At 34.5% G+C, this 17,625-nt stretch overlaps 2 protein-coding genes and 1 non-coding gene across 3 annotated transcripts; all 3 read right to left on the reverse strand.

Annotated features, from left to right (window-relative positions):
• Positions 1-23: 23 nt before the first annotated feature.
• TRNAP-UGG (transfer RNA proline (anticodon UGG)) lies at positions 24-95 on the reverse strand. The gene has a single exon. It is a non-coding gene; the product is annotated as a tRNA-Pro (tRNA).
• A 1,020-nt stretch (positions 96-1,115) lies between these two features.
• LOC105172631 (guanosine nucleotide diphosphate dissociation inhibitor At5g09550) lies at positions 1,116-5,566 on the reverse strand. The gene is made up of 13 exons (XM_011094150.3): positions 5,280-5,566; positions 4,644-4,706; positions 4,371-4,454; positions 4,066-4,173; positions 3,797-3,969; positions 3,399-3,510; positions 3,073-3,153; positions 2,934-2,996; positions 2,572-2,673; positions 2,307-2,431; positions 1,993-2,203; positions 1,672-1,746; positions 1,116-1,536 (listed from the first exon to the last, which is right to left on the reverse strand). Exons 1-13 carry the CDS (start codon positions 5,364-5,366, stop codon positions 1,483-1,485), a joined length of 1,338 nt encoding a protein of 445 aa, XP_011092452.1. The 5' UTR covers positions 5,367-5,566; the 3' UTR covers positions 1,116-1,482.
• An 826-nt stretch (positions 5,567-6,392) lies between these two features.
• On the reverse strand, positions 6,393-17,592 carry LOC105172630 (MADS-box transcription factor 22). The gene is made up of 9 exons (XM_011094149.3): positions 17,468-17,592; positions 16,908-17,095; positions 7,936-8,014; positions 7,629-7,693; positions 7,349-7,448; positions 7,222-7,263; positions 7,102-7,149; positions 6,852-6,973; positions 6,393-6,660 (listed from the first exon to the last, which is right to left on the reverse strand). Exons 2-9 carry the CDS (start codon positions 17,087-17,089, stop codon positions 6,636-6,638), a joined length of 663 nt encoding a protein of 220 aa, XP_011092451.1. The 5' UTR covers positions 17,090-17,095; positions 17,468-17,592; the 3' UTR covers positions 6,393-6,635.
• Between the last annotated feature and the right edge of the window lie 33 nt (positions 17,593-17,625).

A 17,625-nucleotide genomic window follows, 5' to 3' on the forward strand; every position in this document is an offset into this window, starting at 1 on the left:
AGAAAAGGAAAGAAAATAGTTGAGGGGCATTCCGAGAATCGAACTCGGGACCTCTCGCACCCAAAGCGAGAATCATACCACTAGACCAAATGCCCACCTATGCTCTCCACTTTTCAGAATAACAACAAGAAAAGCACACCACACCACACGGTTAGCCTTGCATTTGTATAGATGATTTATTTGATTCGACCTTCCCTAATTTGGATAAGAGTTTTCATTAGTGTTGCAAAAACAATGTTGACAACTATTGGCATTCGCAAATTTCAGATATCAATGTAGGACATAAACTAGCTCAATCATTGTATAATATGGGACTTATTATTGCAAGACTACTCTAGTCAGAATTATTTATGCAAATTTACACTCAACAGAATAGAAAGAGAACTTAGAAAAATCTTCAGCATTTGGTACTTTTCAATTATATACACTTTTGATTACTTCCCACGAGAAATGGAAAAAAAAAAGAATGAACCCAAATAATTGAAGAACACAAGTAAAATAGCACAACAAAACCAGACAAACACACTCAACGTCGAACACAATCTTCCCATTGCCAATCAACGTGCGCCTTGACCACGATATAGGGAGAGGAAAATGTGGGAGAAAGAGGGTTCTTTTGATGGACGGAAAGGTTTTGTGCTTGCATGTAGCGGGGAAATTGGACAATGTGCGTGTTGGACGGCTGGAACATGCGTTTGTTTCAAGTTGATAATGGTTTGTTTGGAAATCCATTCCAGATCAGAATTTGTTGTATTTGAATTGATTATATAATAAATATAATTAGTGTGATTGTGTATAATTTTAAAAAAATAATCAATCAAAAACAAATATATACATGATTAATTTAATTCGTCCAAACATTTTTCATGTATTGTCGCACCCATGTTTGAAAAGGCTTTTTTTTTTCTTTTTTTTTTCTTTTTGTGATATTTGTTTGGGTAAAATCTAGGCCTTAAAACTCTTCTTTGTATAAGTGCGTGAAATTCAAACTTTTGACTTTTTGTCGCATCTGACACGTCCAGAATGACCACATAAAGGAATGCTTCCATCATACTAAGTGATAGCTTAGTTCCGACCATCAGAAACCATAATTGTAAATTGCAATTGTCCAAAAACATTAATTGTCCATTTGGGTTGCTGCTGCTTATGTGTTCTATGGAATCTCCAGGCAACAAATCCAGACAAGAGGCTTTATAGCAGAAAACTTTTGAGTAGAAACTGCCAAGAAACTATGTTCTTATAGCAGACACAACAACATAAGGCAAAAGCAAAAACAACTTCAAGAAACTTGGCAATGAATTTTTATGTAGCTCAACAGAAGCATGTACTAAGTAGTTTTCTCCTGTACTAGGAGCTGAAGGACGGGACACGATCTTCTACTGGGGATTAGCATCAGAACCATTAGCAAAAGTCGGGTAGCTGATTATGTAATGAGGCGGAGAATACACCAAAAGCTTGGAAATCGAGGGCGTGTATAGGAGCTTATTGTTCATCACCAGCACTTGCTGCACTCAGGTCCACCGACAGATCGAGAACCTGAACCATATAACAGCAGAAAATTATCATGCATCCTTATCTATGTTGAACAAAATTATCCAACTTTAGCATATGTTTGATTATCTCCGTTTCGAATACTGAAATCAGACTAATAGGCCCGACTCAGTCATTTACCTTTCCAGTTATATTGGTGTACATGGACAACACATCCATAACTGTGGACTCAAAGTGTGTTGTTGCATCATAACTCTGCAATATGATAAATGGATTAGGGGTTAGATGAAACACAATGCTGAGGTAGGAAAAAGTCTGCAGTTTTATGAGTCTGTATGTTTAAACATATCGGTACAGAAAGAAAGGTAGAAAGTTCGATAAATTCAGTCTTTAAAGCCCAAGACTAAGTCTCGACCAGTTTATAATGTGAAACTGTTGCGTTTGGTGAAATGCGTTATGATTAAAAGAGAAGGAATGATGGACAGAAGCATGTAAATGTACCGTAGATATAAAACAATTGTCAGCAGAACCGTCATTTGTGGGTACAAATCTGTGGTAAGTTTCATAAAATATCTCGTCAACCTTTCCAAGAAGGTCTACCCCAGGCTTCAGTTCAGTCTCTGGGTTGTCGGTCTCAGCTTCTGTCAAAACAAATGCTATGTATTTTCCTTTTGGTGCCACGTTGTGAGCATACGAGCAGCAGAACAGATACCTGTAGCATCAGAGAGTAATCAAAAGGTCTAAACTACAAACAGAGCCTTAATACTTGTGAACAATCCTTAGGAGTCAAATATGTAGCTTCATAGTGAACATACATATCTGATTTACGACCAAGTTGCTTCTGTGGGATAATAACTTGGGCCGAATGAGATTCGTTGGTGTCTGGGATCGGGTGGCTCATTATACATATGGCACGAGCAACCTTCCCTATCTGCTGGACCTGCAATAAGAATTCAATTTGAAGCTATTTTGCCAAGAAAACGGAAAAGTGCACAGTGCATGATGTTGATCATTTACTTTGATTCATCAATCAGTTGAATGGCTGTGTGGTGTGAATGTATTGAACTTGCAGAAAGTTACCTTATCAGGTAAATATGAAGGATCACAGACAATTTTCTTGCCTTTGGCAGTTTCTCCTTCAGATGTCACTCCAATTGCTTTTCCATTTTCATCAAACTCGACCTATAAATCGAAAATTTAGAACTTTTCTACAGATTCAAAAACATAAGGAACATCTCTCCCATGGTGAACTCCATTTACAATCGTTACTCAATAATAAGCAGAGTTCTAGACACCAAAAGGGGAGATGACTATTGAAAACTGAAGTGGAACGCGTAAAATCTGGGAGTGTTTTGCCTTTACAACTGCTGTGCTGTTGTTCTTGGCCGGGAAGTGCACTGAAAATTGAAGGAGCTCAGAACGAAAAGTAACTGAAAGATTACCTTACATTGTGGCTTGTTTAGCATGTAAGTCCCACCATACACTGCACTGAGACGTGCAAATGCCTGTTGATTATGACGCAGAGTAAATCACGTCGAAATACCAGTATAGTTCTCAAATGATATACAGACAGAACCAAACCTGAGGCAATTCTCCGAGTCCATACATTGGATAGATGTAAGGAGATCCAGATTGAAAGCGTGCCAATGATTCTGCATACAGCTGTTTGAAAGAAGAAAGTAGAGGTTTATCAATACTAATATTTCTAAGACAAACGGAATTTCCTAGAAAAATTATCATGAGGTACGGCATTTTTAAACTATAATGTTACAGCCCAGACAGAACTGAACACTATGATGCTCATTTTTTTTCAGATTGAGGAACAACAAAATATGGAAGATCCCATGACAGCAATTTTAGACAGTATTTAAATGACATAGACTAGAGATGTAAAATAAAATCTTCACCTTCACTCTCTTAACGAAATCCAGAGCTGGCTGGTCTAAGTAACTATCATTAGTGTGCAGTGCCAAAGCATGGCCGATGAAATCAATTGTGTCATCGTCCAGTTCATATTTTCTGCAAGGAGTAGCAAACGGATGTTATGATTGAATCTGCAAACCAAAAACCAATCATGCACAAATTTTATGAATTCCATTCTCCATTTTCTTTACCTGTATAATCAAATTTAGCAAACTAGTGCAAATGATCACAAAATTCGTGTTACCGCTATCAGAAAGCAGTTTACTGATTTCTAATCAGCTTCCAATGTCAGTTAATTAATCCCTTACTGAACCAGATTCTGACAGCTATTCTTATACTAAAACTTTCAACTAGAGTAATATGTATAAGCATATAAACTAACGCAATAAGTTCTCGTCCAGTGGTTGTGTCCATATTCATCCCTGCATGAGTCTTGGGATTACTCTCGTCAAAGTCTTGAACAAAAAGAAAGAACTTTCGAGCACGGCGCTTTTCAAGTAACCCCATTAACGGGGATTTCAAGGCTTCAACATCAGTTGCTGGAACCTTGTATATCTGTAATAAAAAGTTCCAAAACAAGAGAGGTAAAAAAGTTTAATGCAAATAACAGCGACATCATTCATCAGGCAAGTCAGGGTGCAAGCAGCAAACCTTTTTTTTATTGTAGACGAAACTACCGTCTACTGCCTTGAAGTTTAGGTACTTGGTGACATTTGCATGAATGAGCACTCGGACCAAAGTTCCATTTGCCATCATGAACTGAAGAATCAAAGTTGAAAAGATTTCACAATCACAAATTTTGGCAACCTAAATGATATTATCAACACAAAACATACTTGACATTTCTAGCAAATCCCATTTCTAATCAATGCTCAAAATGACACCCCATGTGCAAATTCCACACATGAGATGGTGTATTTCATTTAATTTGGAAGATATCACAAACTATCATATACCTTTGGAATCATATCAACATTGTACTCTCTGCTTGAACCTAAATATTCGGGGGGCTGTTCATCTCCTCTAAGCCGCTTCCAGAGCTAAAAAAAGGAAGATGAAGTTGTTATACAAACAGGGAAGAGCGCAAAGAACGAATCCAAGAATTCTCTTGCTATGCACTCAATGACTCAAATCACATACTTATAATTTGATTAATGCATATTCGGTTGGTTCAACTATTCCATTAATTAGAGAGAGTTTACATAAAATTAATAAATTCTAAACATTACCTGATTCAAATTGAGAGAGGTGGACTCTCCTCCATAATAGTCATTTTTGTCCATGTGTAGAACCTGTTCAGAAAACCCACAAGATTGAAACTCTGGAGCTCCACTCTCAACAATTTCTGATGCAACAAACAGTCTAGCAAATCATGGTTCATCAACCAACAGCATTTTTTTCATTCAAAAGCCAAAAGAGGTCAGAATCTCTTAATAACATAACCAAGAAATGAATCCCAAATCCTAAAAACATGCAAAAGTATATCCAATCATCGTTTAAAACGAAAATTTCTCTGGCCTCCTCACTGCTTATCCCACCAAAATCGTAAATCAAGAAATGATCATCAGATCCTGATGTTTCCCACCAATAATCAACCAAACACATAAAACCATTTCGAAAACAGATAATCAGTGAAAGAAACACAACATATACGCTTATAATGAAATAAATACTGGGATCAATCCCAGGAATGAACATGAAACACACATGAAGATAGAAATTTACGTAGTCCCACGAAAAACTCAGTGATGGGGCACTTATCAAACCCAACATCTGAACAAAACACAAACAGTACATCCAAATAATACAAGTACAGAAGCATAGAGATAAACAAGAATCTGAATTGAACAAGATTTTACACTTACTTTGAGGCCATCGACAGAAAGGAGGCCACTGAGAATACATTCTTTGAGGCCAGTGCCCAGAACAATAACATCATACTCTTCATCCATGGCGGTGGGTTTATATTCGTTTTTTTCTTGTTTTTCAGATTAAAAAAAAAAAAGAAAGCGAAAGAGAAATGTAGTGAGAGAGATGGAATGATCTGAAAAGAGAAAGAGGAAGAAATAGAGTGAGAGAGTAGCAGCATTATGATTATCAAAGGAAACGAAGAGCGCGGGAGTTTTAGCAGAGGAACGAGTCTTCAGCGCAGTTGATTGGTTTGGCTGATTTTTGGACCGTTAAATTGTTCTTATTATTGCAATTTTCTCTTAAACCATAAACTCAGTTCGGGCACATGGCGTTGGATTGGATGTACGGCGTCGTTTTAATTCCACAATTTTCTAAAGCTATTTAAAATAAATGATTTTTTAAAATATATTTCTTATTAATAAATAAAATAAGTAATAACATTTATATACATATGATGAGTTAATATTTTACATTGAATTTAAATAAATATTAATGAAAGAAAATAAAGATATTATAATATTGGAGAGAAAAAACAATCATAAGCAAAATTGAAAAAGAGAAAGACAAAAATTCATCCTTTAACAATCAACATAACTATTACAACATTCACTGCACAATATATTAATATTTCTAAATCAATCGACAATTTAAAACTAATAAAAAATTATCATACTAACAACTTCGAAACAAATAAACAACAACATAGCACCTCAATTTATATTCTGCAATTAAGGACAAAATTTTTTTTAAAAAAAGTAACATTTTCTCCAAATTCCGCCAAAAAAGCAAAAATTTGAATCTTTTTTTTTTTAATCGAAATTGATATTTTTCGACAAAAAATGAAATAAATGTGTTATTTGAATTGTCCTCAATCGTTAAATTTGAAAAATGTAATGAGTTGTCGATAAGGCCTAATTTAATTGACAAAATTGAAACGTCATGACTTTAATGTCGTGGATTGAAAGCCCACCAACGTAGTAGGTGTTGTCATTACTGTCGATTCTCCTATTATATATGTTTGTTATTTCACAATTCTGATTTATACTGACGTATTGATGCAGCTGATGTATTCTTCAATTGATCAATTTATTTGAACATTGATATATCATAAGCTTTATTTGTTTCGTTCCACTCTCTCTCTCTATATATGTAATAATTACAATGGATGACCCATAATTAAATTCTAAGGTAATAAATCAGACAGATCCACACAGTATGATGAATATCATGACCAGCATGCAGTAGAAATTCTAGAACAAGTACGTAAATACAAGAGAAAAATGTAGACAGTGCTGTCTCATCTCCTCTCCTCAGTTAGAGTTTGGACAAGGCAGGCTGCAAAAATAACCATAGTTTTATCAGGTTGTAATATATATTTCACTCAATACATAAAACAAGAAATTCTATATATATGCTAACTAGTTCTATTTACTTTATTTTTTTTAAAACTATTTATTGAACTGATCGATGCGATAATTAACATTAATTGTTTTAAATATAAGAAGTACGTGCGTGTGTATATATACCCCAGCTTGAGGGAAATGTCCGAGTCGTTTTTGTCCGCAGCCGGACAATAGACTAATAATCCATGAGAGTTGGTAATATTTGCTTGGTGATGAACAACGTTGTCTAGTCCGCCTCTCGATTTCTGCAAATACGATTAGTATATTAACAACTGTCCGACGAGTAATTAGGAGTGAGTACATAGGTAAATGTTGTAAAACTTAGACAATACATACCATAATAGAAATTAATCAAAATAAAATAAATAATCACCTCTGCTAGCTGTTTTAACTGTGTATTTTCTTTCACTAGTTCCGATTCCTGCATCATGATTTCATATAAACTCGAACGAAATGTTAATTAATTAATTATATAAAAAACAAACAAACTTGCCCTAGTCTTGAGCATGCTGATCAGGTTGAGAAACTTGTCATCCTGTGACAGTAACAATTTTGAAAGATTCAGACAGGGAAAATGAAGAAATAATTTGACAGGAATTAATATTAATGAATTAATTAACCTTAGTTTTTGCAACACGGCTTAAACCTCCCTCCACCAGTTTCTCTAGTTTCATCAAATCATCCATGCTAAGCCCTTCCAGATCTTCTCCCTTCACCTGCCTGCATGCATGTCCTAAATTACTCTTACTATTTTCACAAATAATTTAACTAACACGTGATCAGTACTCACGTTGACTCACTCGAGCATGTTTTTGTTCCCAATGTGTGAAAATTTTTATTACAAGACAAAATCGTCAAAATGAATTCCTACATGTCTACTTAAATTGTAAGTAATCATACCTCAACTCAGTGGTTTTGTCCGCGAGATGCTTCCTGAGCATGTCATGGCTATCACTACTTCCTGTCTAATATACAAATCAAATTAGGATAGTTGGCATTTGTAATCTTGCACGACTGATTTACAAGATTAAAACTACAATTTAATTGGGCCATGTGCAAGTCTCGTACAATTTTCCGATAAATTGACTGAAAAAGAACTAAATTTGTTAAAATTTAAAAATTACAAAACTAAATTGCAAAAATCAATGTATGCAAGATCAAAAAATACAGCGCCTTAAGGACTAATGTAGTTTTTGTTTTTTTGTACCTGAAATTGGAGGGAAGGATGATACCCTAATTTGGAGTCCTCTGATTGCCGATTATGCCTCCGAATGATTTGCATCATGCTTCAGACACCACCACACACAATTACATATATAATAATTATGGGTGTCCATAATTTAAAAAATGTGCTGAAATTATCTTAAAAATAGATCACATTAACTATCAGAGTTTGAATTATTACACCAAGTGATCATTCAGATTTTTCATACAAAATATATTATATATGAAACAGTTTTATGTTTGTAATTAACTTTCGAGTTCGCTTATGGAAAATTGTAATTTTAGTTCTGTAAATATTTAGAAGTTATAATTTTAATTGTATACGAATTTATTTTGATAATTTTGTCTTGTAATTATAAAATTTTGTATATTAAGAAAAAAAAAATGGACGAAATTTGCTAAAACAATCAGAAAACTACATCCCATTTGGGCTGGTTACATGCACTTTTTTGGCCATTATATCAAAGTTCGGTCATTTTTGTTCTCACCATGTGGAATTTTTAAAATTACAATTACAAAAGTCGTCAAAATAAATCCGTACAAGATTAGTTTAAAATACAGCCTTCTTGCAGGACTAAAATTGTAACTTTTCCTCAAAGCTACTGCAAAATAATTTTTGTGATGTATCAATCCTACGTGTGATAGTAATACAAAATTCTTTGAGAGCAAACTACTCATTATAACGTTATTCAAAATATTGCCCTTCATAAATCTATGTTCTTTAGAAATTGGACAATTATATAGCAATCGACACCAAAAGTAATATTATTTTTTGCTACACTTAATCACTATGGTTAAAAGAAAAAAAAATTATGGCGAATACAAATATAACCACAACTTGACCACGAGCATTAGCTTTTGTTTCTATAAGTAAAGCCAAAACATTAATCATAGTTAGAACCAAAATAAAAATATTTTGATCAAAGCTAAATATCGTGACAGATAGTGATGAATTGTGATAAAATTTTAAATTTTTGTAGTAGTTTGTTTAAGGGATACTTACAGATTTGGTTATCATATACTGCCAATATATTCGTTTTCAGTTCCTAAACATATTTAAGTTTTATTTTAATCCTTCAATTTTTAAAATATTAATAGTTTCTGTCCTTAGACCTAATTAATGATCATTTTGCATTTTAAAGAAAATATATAGTCCAACTATATTTTTTCTATGCTCATGATCAGACTCAACATGCTTCCGAAAATAAAATTAAGCTACCATAAATTCATACCTTTCTTTTACTATTTTGTTTTCGGGTATTCCAAGTTCTCGGTATCCCTGGGTAGTGAGGTTGGAAAAAGTCCGTAAAACTGAGGACTTGGAATACCCCGGGAACAAGGCAGTCAAAGAAAGGTATCACTATAAAAATTATTAACTTTAACAAAGACTAATTGACATGGTTAATAATAAATAGTCACGACAAATAGTTATTGGTCATGGCCACGTAACGATTGTTGACCGTGGTTTTTTCGAATGTAGCCAAAACATTTGACATAACCAAAAAGCCATAGCAAATGCTTTAACCATGGCTTTTAGCCGTGGCAAATAATTTTTTCATGATGGAAAAACTAATTTTTTGCATCAAGTTTGTTTAACTATGGTTAATAGTAGTCATTTATCATGTTTTAGTCATAGCCATTAATATTGTAGCCAATAGTAATTTTTTTTTCTAGTATATAAATTTATGGGGGCTTAATTTTATTTTTGAAAGCATGTTGGGCTTTATCATGAGCATAAAAAAAGATAGTTGAACTATATATTTTCTTTGAAAGGGCAAAATAGTCATTAATTAGGTCTAAGGACGAAGGTTAATATTTTAAAAATTGAAGGACTAAAATATATATATGTTTAGGAACTGAAAACAAATTACTGGTAATATATGAGGACCAAAACTGTAATTATCTCGTTTATTTAATCATGATTAATAATATTAATTTATCATGATTTTTAAGATGTGGTCGTTTATAGTATAGCAATTTTATTTATTTATTTATTGGTAGTGCAGAGTAACAATTATATTGGAAAGTAGAGAGTTACATTTACCCGACTGTTGATAGTTTGCCCCTAAACGGGAGAAGATTTCACAATAAACATCTTCACATCTCTTGAAATTTGGTGTAATTACACGTAATTTTCTGTATTTTAGAAAATTATATCTAATACTCCTGAGGTTTTGCTTCATTCCAAAAATAAATGACTCAGTTAGTCAAGATTCACTAAATATTAAAAAAAAACTGAATGAAAATTGATTTTTACCCTCGATTGACTGGTTACTGCCTTATTACAGGTCAAATATTTTTTTTTAAACTACCCTTATAATAGTGAAGATATACATCCACATACGCATTAACGTGTGAAAATATATGAGGGTAACTTGATCATAAAAAAATTATATGATATACAATAAGTCAATGATAAATTAATTAGAGGTAAATATAATTTTTTTTATTTTTTATTAATATCAGCAAAATTCAGTGAATTTTAACTAATAAAAGGATTTATTTGTTAGAGAAAATAAACATCAGGAGTGCTAAATATAATTTTTTAAATCACAAATTTTTTTATATATAATTATATCAAATTTTCATAGAGGAGAGCGTAATTATCCATTTTATTATTCTTAATTTGAAAGGACCCTTAATTCTTACATTCTTCAACGCAGACAACAACAATCTTGGAGAACGATGTTCTTAAAATTAGTTTTGTGCTAGTTAAAGACCTTAATACTCCAATAATTTTAGGAAATCCTTTTGTCCAAATGCTTTACCCAATTAATGTAAGTTCTGAAGGGATTAGGACTAAAGTAATGGAAAAATATATCTTATTTCAATTTCAATTCCCTATAACCCAAAGAGATATTAAAGTAGTTCAAGATACTTTTATATTCCAAGAGATTAGTAATAAAGAAAAATAAATTCTCTTTTTAAAAGATGAAATTTCTCATAAAATAAATAGAAGAACAAATTTCTACACCTTTCACTCAAAAGAAAATTCTTGAATTTCAAAAGAAAATTCTTGAATTTCAAAATCAAATTCAAAACAAGTTTGTTCAGAATTACCAAATGCATTTTGAGAAAGGAAAAAAATATGTTATCACTCTTCCTTATGAAACCAATTTTGATGAAAGACAAATTCCTACTAAAGCTAGGCCAATACAGATGAATTAAGAATTAATAGAATATTGCAAAAAAGAAATTCAAGATCTTCTTAATGAAAAATTGATTCGCCCTTCAAAGTCTCATTGGTCTTGTCCAGCTTTTTATGTCCAGAAAAATACAGAATTAAAAAGAGGGACACCCAGGTTAGTTATAAATTATAAATCTTTAAATAAAATATTAAGATGGATTAGGTATCACATACATAATAAAACAGATCTTCTTAAAAGACTTTATAATGCAAAAATATTTTCTAAATTTGATAGTGAATAGGAACTCACAATCACATTCCTGACTATTTGACAAGATAATTTTTGTAGGGATGTCAAAATCAACTGAAGAATCAAAGCTAAAGGTAAGTCCTTTAGCAAAACCAACAGCCCAGATCCTCAAATTAGAATACCATTCTCTAATACCAGAGAAGACCCAATTGAAACCACAAAATCTTCAAATTTTGAAGCCACAAAATCCACAGAATCCAAAATCATTACGGGTCTTACCCCCATCTCTCCAACCAAAAACACAAAATCTCACACAAACAACCTCAAAAACACCATCATTACCACAAATTGCCACCCAATTACCAACAAATTTACCCCATTGGGGAAACCAATTCCTCTTGCCCCATCCAAATTCACTCAAACTTATAAAGACATAGCAGGGACTTCTAGTGTTTGACCTACCAGTTCCCGATCTAATTCACCAATTTTTTCATATTTTGAGAAAGCAGATTTTCACCTTGATTGTATAATATCTTACTATTGGACCTGGATTCTGAAAATTGAACCCCAATTCAAACCCCAAATTAATGAAGATACAGTCATATTTTCCTTAAGGAAAAATATTGTGTAAAATGGTGGGACAAAATGATTCTGAAAATCGAACCCCAATTCAAATCCATCCAAATTGATGAAGATACAGTCATATTTTCCTTAGGGAAAAAATATTGTATAATATGGTGGGATAAAATGAATATAGAAATATTTGAACAAACAACAATTTTGGAGTGGTTCAAACAACCCACAATGTGCAAAACATCAATAATTATTGGCAAAGGAATTTTATCTACAAAATTTAACTCCTATGGATCCATCAAGATGTTGGGTAATTTGGTCGATTTCTGAATTTCTATGGGCTGAATAGGGGGAATTGATCCGGGTGGTAGATTTCATATTTCTGGTAAAGTAACATTTTTCCATTCTATAGTTTTTGGAACTAAAATATTAGATTTTGCCCTATTTATTTCTCAAAATACTATTTGACCTGGTGACTTAGTGTGGGTTATGGCTTGAATATCTAGCCCAGTATTGAATAAATATATAATGTAATGTTATTTTATTAGTTACAAATTATTTATTAATCAATTACGTATGTATTAACCAAGATGTTATTATTCTTTGTTATAAAGATGATATTAATATTTCTATATTATTGTTTTATTATATATATACTATAAAGTTTGGTATTCGATTTGATTAACTGACAAAAAAAAATCGAATTGAATACTAATTTTTTTTTTTAAAAAAAAAAGAAATAATCAAAAATTCAATTAATTTTTGATCAATTAATCAAAAATTGCACACCCTAGAATAGAGTCATCCGAGAATAAAGAGAAAATCATGGAAGTGTTAATGCATGACTGGGTAGTATGTGAGTGGTTTAACTTTTGCTTGCACCTACCTCAAGCATTCATTTCTCTCAAGAGTAAGAGATGGTTTCACAAGGTGAAGTATCTCTTCTTCTACATGTTATTTCTTCTTTCCATCACAACTTAAAAGTATTGCAGTTGTAAATTTTGTGAATATGGTGTGAATGGTGGCGAAAGTGGACCAGACCGGGTCGTTTGGCCTCCGCAGGCAAGCTGCTGAATGGACTTCCTCATCCTGATAGCTCGAATGGTTAGGCCAAGGATAGGTGTTGGACTAGGGGGTTACCTAAGGCAAGGGAAACTCTCACGAGTTGGAGTGCCCAATCACCCGATTGGTGCATCAGTCCCTTGACCTGGAATGAGGGAACCTTGAGTGAGGGCTCCCAGGCACTAAGTTGAGGCCTTCCTTGACCTAGCAACGCACGAGTGCGCTAGGCCAAGGCAAGGTGTTCCTGTTGGGTAAAGGTAATGCCTGAACTTGGTTTGTGTCCCGTGCACGAGTGTTGCATCTTCGGCTATGCTAGGCGAGGATTCTTTTGATTTCTATCTGGTTATTATACGAGCATATTGAGGCGATTATGAATTTGTATAAGTGTCTAGCTTTATTTTAGGTGACAAGTTAGATGAGTTGGTGGACTTGATTCAGGTCATTCAGATGGGGAGTGTTGTCTCAAGGGTGATGAGCAGGTGGAGGGGGAGGTCTAGTCCGGGATTGAAGAAGCCAAGTGTGAGGGCTATGCTAGGCGAGGATTCATTGGATTTCTATCCGGTTATTTAGTCGAGCATATTGAGGTGATTATGAATTTGCATGAGTGTCCTGTTTTTTAGTTTCAGGTAATAAGTAAGATGAGTTGGTGGACTTTGATTCAGGTCATTCGGATGGGGGGTGTTGTCACAGGGGTGATGAGCAGGTGGAGGGGGAGGTCTAGTCCAGGATTGAGGATGCCAAGTGTGAGGGCTATGCGAGGCGAGGATTCTTTGGATTTCCATCCAGTTATTTATACGAGCATATTCAGGTGATCATGAATATGCATAAGTGTCTTGCTTTTATTTCAAGTGATAAGTTAGATGGGTTGGTGGACTTTGATTCTAGTCATTTGGATGGGGAATGTTGTCACAGGGGTGATGAGCAAGTGGAGGGGAAGGTCTAGTCCGGGATTGAGGAGGCCAAGTGTGAGGAAAGGAGATAGAAGTTTCTGAGTTGTGGGAAATTGAGTGCATGTATTCATGGCCCTTGGCATCACGAGGGACGGGGAGTTTCCTAGTGTTGCGTGATGGATGTGGAAACATAATGCTTACTCAAGAAGAACTCATAATTACTCAGAGGAAGATTGGGTTGCCCTCTGCTCATAAGTTGTTCTTCCTTCCAAAATGCAGGGAATTAGAGAACCTTTTGTGCGGTACTTCACCGTTTATGCTTCTTGTTGGAATTGTGGGATTCTATTCCTCCTCACCCCTATAAGTAGAGGTTATTCTGAAGTTATGACATTTGTGTTAGTCAATTTACATCAAACTCTTTTATTTGTGTCGAGGGGTTTCGATATTAAATTCATGAGATGGAGTTTCCTGTCACAATAGAGGGTTTTCATGCTGGGCTAAATATATTTTGTGTTGTAGTTTTGGCACTTTGATATTTTTATTATTTTATTTTTTTAGAATTACAAAAAAAGTCCTATAACTTTTTTATATTTTGCAATTTGGTCCTTTCGGCATTGAATTTTGCAAAAGTCGCTGGAATAAAATCACTTTTCTCAGCGCCTGTGAAAAGAAAAGTTTTTCTATGTTAGGGATGATGTTGGGGTTTAGCATGAGAGTTGAGCAATCAACCTTTTTTGATTACCCATCGTGAAAAGTTGGGAGAGCAGTTTGAGTGGGAGAAAGCCACAAGGAATAAACTTTTGGCCTTTGAAGTTGGTTTTCTTTTATTTCAAAGACGAATAAGGAGATGATTTCTAAGTTCCTTGCGTTGGGTAAATTACAGTTTTGGTCCCATAAGTGGACTCGATTCCAATTTTAGTCTCATACTAAGGGCAATTCGCACATTTGGTCCCGTAAGTGTATTTTTTTTTCAATTTCAGTCCCAGTTGGGGATTTTCGTTAAAACTTAATGGCAGCTGCTGAAATCCGTTAGGTGCTGTTAAATATGGAGGGAAAGCATGTAGAATTGGAGGGAAAGGATGGAGAATTGGAGAAAAAATCAACAACTTGGTGGAAATTACACTATACCATCTTCCTTCTAAAACAACACCATAAGCTAAGATACAACCAAAAAATAAACTAAAACAGTTTGTTTTCGTTGCATCTGTGCAATTTTGTCCTCCATTCTATTCAGTTTTCGAAGCAATTCGGGTATGATAACCTTTGCCCTTGCACACATCGACGGATCTTCCCAATGAAAAAAATCACATCCGCTTCTTTTTTTCGTATACCCAAAAAACCTCCTACCTGGGTTGTCGTCGGTCCATGAGGTTTTCAAAATCGCAAGCCTTCCACAATGACAAAAATTTTCTCTATTACCAGCCATATTTTGTGAGATTTTTTTCTACTAAATGCAAGAGAGAAATGAAGAAATGGGATTTAAATAGAAGGAAGAGGGTATAGTGTAATTTCCACCAAGTTGTTGATTTTTCTTCCAATTCTCCATGCTTTCCCTCCAATTCTACATGCTTTCCCTCCATATTTAACAGCACCTAACGGATTTCAGCAGCTGCCGTTAAGTTTTAACGGAAATCCCCAACCGGGACTGAAATTGGAAAAAAATTCCACTTACGGGATTAAATGTGCGAATTGCCCTTAGTATGGAACTAAAATTGGAATCGGGTCCACTTATGGGACCAAAAATGTAATTTACCCTCCTTGCGTTTGAGGAGTTCATCACCATGCTAGCTGGTTGAGCCACTCCTATTTATAAACACACGATTTGTAAGTGTCATTGGATTCTTCACCAGATCAACTGATTTTCTGATGAAATTAATGGTCTTATTGACCCCGAGGTGGATGAAGAAAAGGGGTAGGAGGAGGCAACTTCTTCTTGTGATGATGGGGCTCCCCTAGGACCTTACAGAAGGTGGAGGGGCAGCCCCTACTTTTTGTAAAATTACAGCTCCATCCCATAAGGTTATAGTTATAATTACAACTACACACCCCCATTCAAAAAATTTACACAAGCACCTCCTGAAAAATATTATACTAACACACCCTCAGAGGGTGTAGCTATAATTTTGTAAAGCACAGATGTTAATGTAATTTATTCTTTTTTTTTTTAATCTATATTGTCCTTAGTATGGAATTATGTATGTTTTATCCGACTTTCAAGAGTCAGTTCCGACTTAGTCGGATTTGACGTGCAATTTGCATTTTATCTAGCATGCACTTATGAACAAAGTTGTTGCAATTGTCCCATCACTAAATTGTGTCTATCAACTAATTTTCTTACCGACGTTGTCTTGAGGGATATTTTTGCTCAAGTCCGAAATTGATGTTTTACCAACTTCATCGAATCTAATATGATGACAAATCTCATATATCAAAATTTACTAAATTATTTATAAATTAAATAAATAAACAAAGCTCGCCCGGGAAAGAAATAACTAAAACACAACACACAACACAAGTGTAGGTTTTTACCCTACAGAGTTGATGCATGCTTCAATGCTCCAGACTACTAGAATTCAGAAAGACAGTACCAAAAGGACAATATTGAACAGAAAAACTATACCATAAACTCACAGGCAACAGTTGTAGGAGACTTTATCTATTTCATACGCAAGAACATGATCAACAAATCTAATCCATAAATACACAAGAGAGAGATTTCTCTCTCTCTCTCTCTCTCTCTCTCTATGTTAGTATTTAAAAACAAGAAAGCCCATACTCCCAGCAATACTTTGTTCAATCTAAGTTACTTTCTAGAATGAAGATCTACGTGCAGAAACTTCCGAGGACTACGTTTCTGAACTCTTACATATCTACTTTGGTTTTTCATCTATAATTAATCAACCAAACACACACACACACAAACGCACATATATGTATACACATCTCAATTAGGTCCAAAGATATAATACAGCAGAGAAGATTTCAGGGAGAGTGCTGTTTCCGTATGTTCGTGTGTGTGTGTGTGTGTGTGTGAGAGAGAGAGAGAGAGAGACCTTGAGGAAGAATAGTGAAAGAGCTTGCCGGTGGCTGAGAAAACGATGAGGGCAATCTCAGCATCGCAGAGGGTAGAGAGTTCTTGAGCTTTCTTGAAAAGCCCTCTTCTCCTCTTGGAAAATGTCACTTGCCGAGCACTCAAGTCTGATATCTTCTTTATCTCAATCTTCTGCCTCACCATTTTTCACTGCAACCAAAACCCCAACATTCAAATTTTTATTATAATTCACACACACACACACACATATATATATAGTACAATTATGAAAAAGCGTGAGAGAGAGAGAGAGAGAGTAGGTTTTGAGACATGGGCTTTTTAATAAACATATTGCAAGATAAAGAGGAAAGCGTATCTTCAAGTACAACACAGAATCTGCACAACAAAACCCTTCTTCGCCATAATCAACAATATTGAAAGAAACAAGAAATGGGCAGTACAGTTTGATCAAAAATTACTTCTTTTTCAAGCCTATAAAAGTATAAGGTTTCCCGTCAGGGTTTCATTGCCCATTCAGACCCATAACCTGCAGAGAAGAGGAGTGAGAAACCAAGTACTTACCTAGATAGCTAGAGAGAGAGAGAGGCAGAGATAGTGAGCAGAAAGAAAGCATCCCCAACATGTCAAGTTAAAGCATACAAGAATGATCTAAATAAAGCACTTTGCAAATTGCCCAGCGATGTCCGTGTCACATTTATTTGTGTACTGTATGTGCTCTA

The sequence above is a fragment of the Sesamum indicum genome, linkage group LG10 (genome assembly GCF_026168435.1).
Source record: "Sesamum indicum cultivar Baizhima isolate 11 linkage group LG10, ASM2616843v1, whole genome shotgun sequence".
Taxonomy (NCBI): domain Eukaryota; kingdom Viridiplantae; phylum Streptophyta; class Magnoliopsida; order Lamiales; family Pedaliaceae; genus Sesamum; species Sesamum indicum.

Bases quoted from the DNA above. Each gene is read 5' to 3' on its own strand.
- LOC105172631 (XM_011094150.3), bottom strand. From the start codon at position 5,366: ATGGATGAAGAGTATGATGTTATTGTTCTGGGCACTGGCCTCAAAGAA. The intron at 4,174-4,370 runs GTATATGATAGT...TTGATTCTTCAG, and splicing joins ATGTTGATATGATTCCAAAG to TTCATGATGGCAAATGGAAC. The intron at 2,432-2,571 runs GTAACTTTCTGC...TTCTTATTGCAG, and splicing joins CTTCATATTTACCTGATAAG to GTCCAGCAGATAGGGAAGGT.
- LOC105172630 (XM_011094149.3), bottom strand. From the start codon at position 17,089: ATGGTGAGGCAGAAGATTGAGATAAAGAAGATATCAGACTTGAGTGCT. The intron at 8,015-16,907 runs GTCTCTCTCTCT...TGGTGTCTGAAG, and splicing joins TTTCACTATTCTTCCTCAAG to CATGATGCAAATCATTCGGA. The intron at 7,150-7,221 runs GCAAGTTTGTTT...ATCATGATGCAG, and splicing joins TCAGCATGCTCAAGACTAGG to GAATCGGAACTAGTGAAAGA.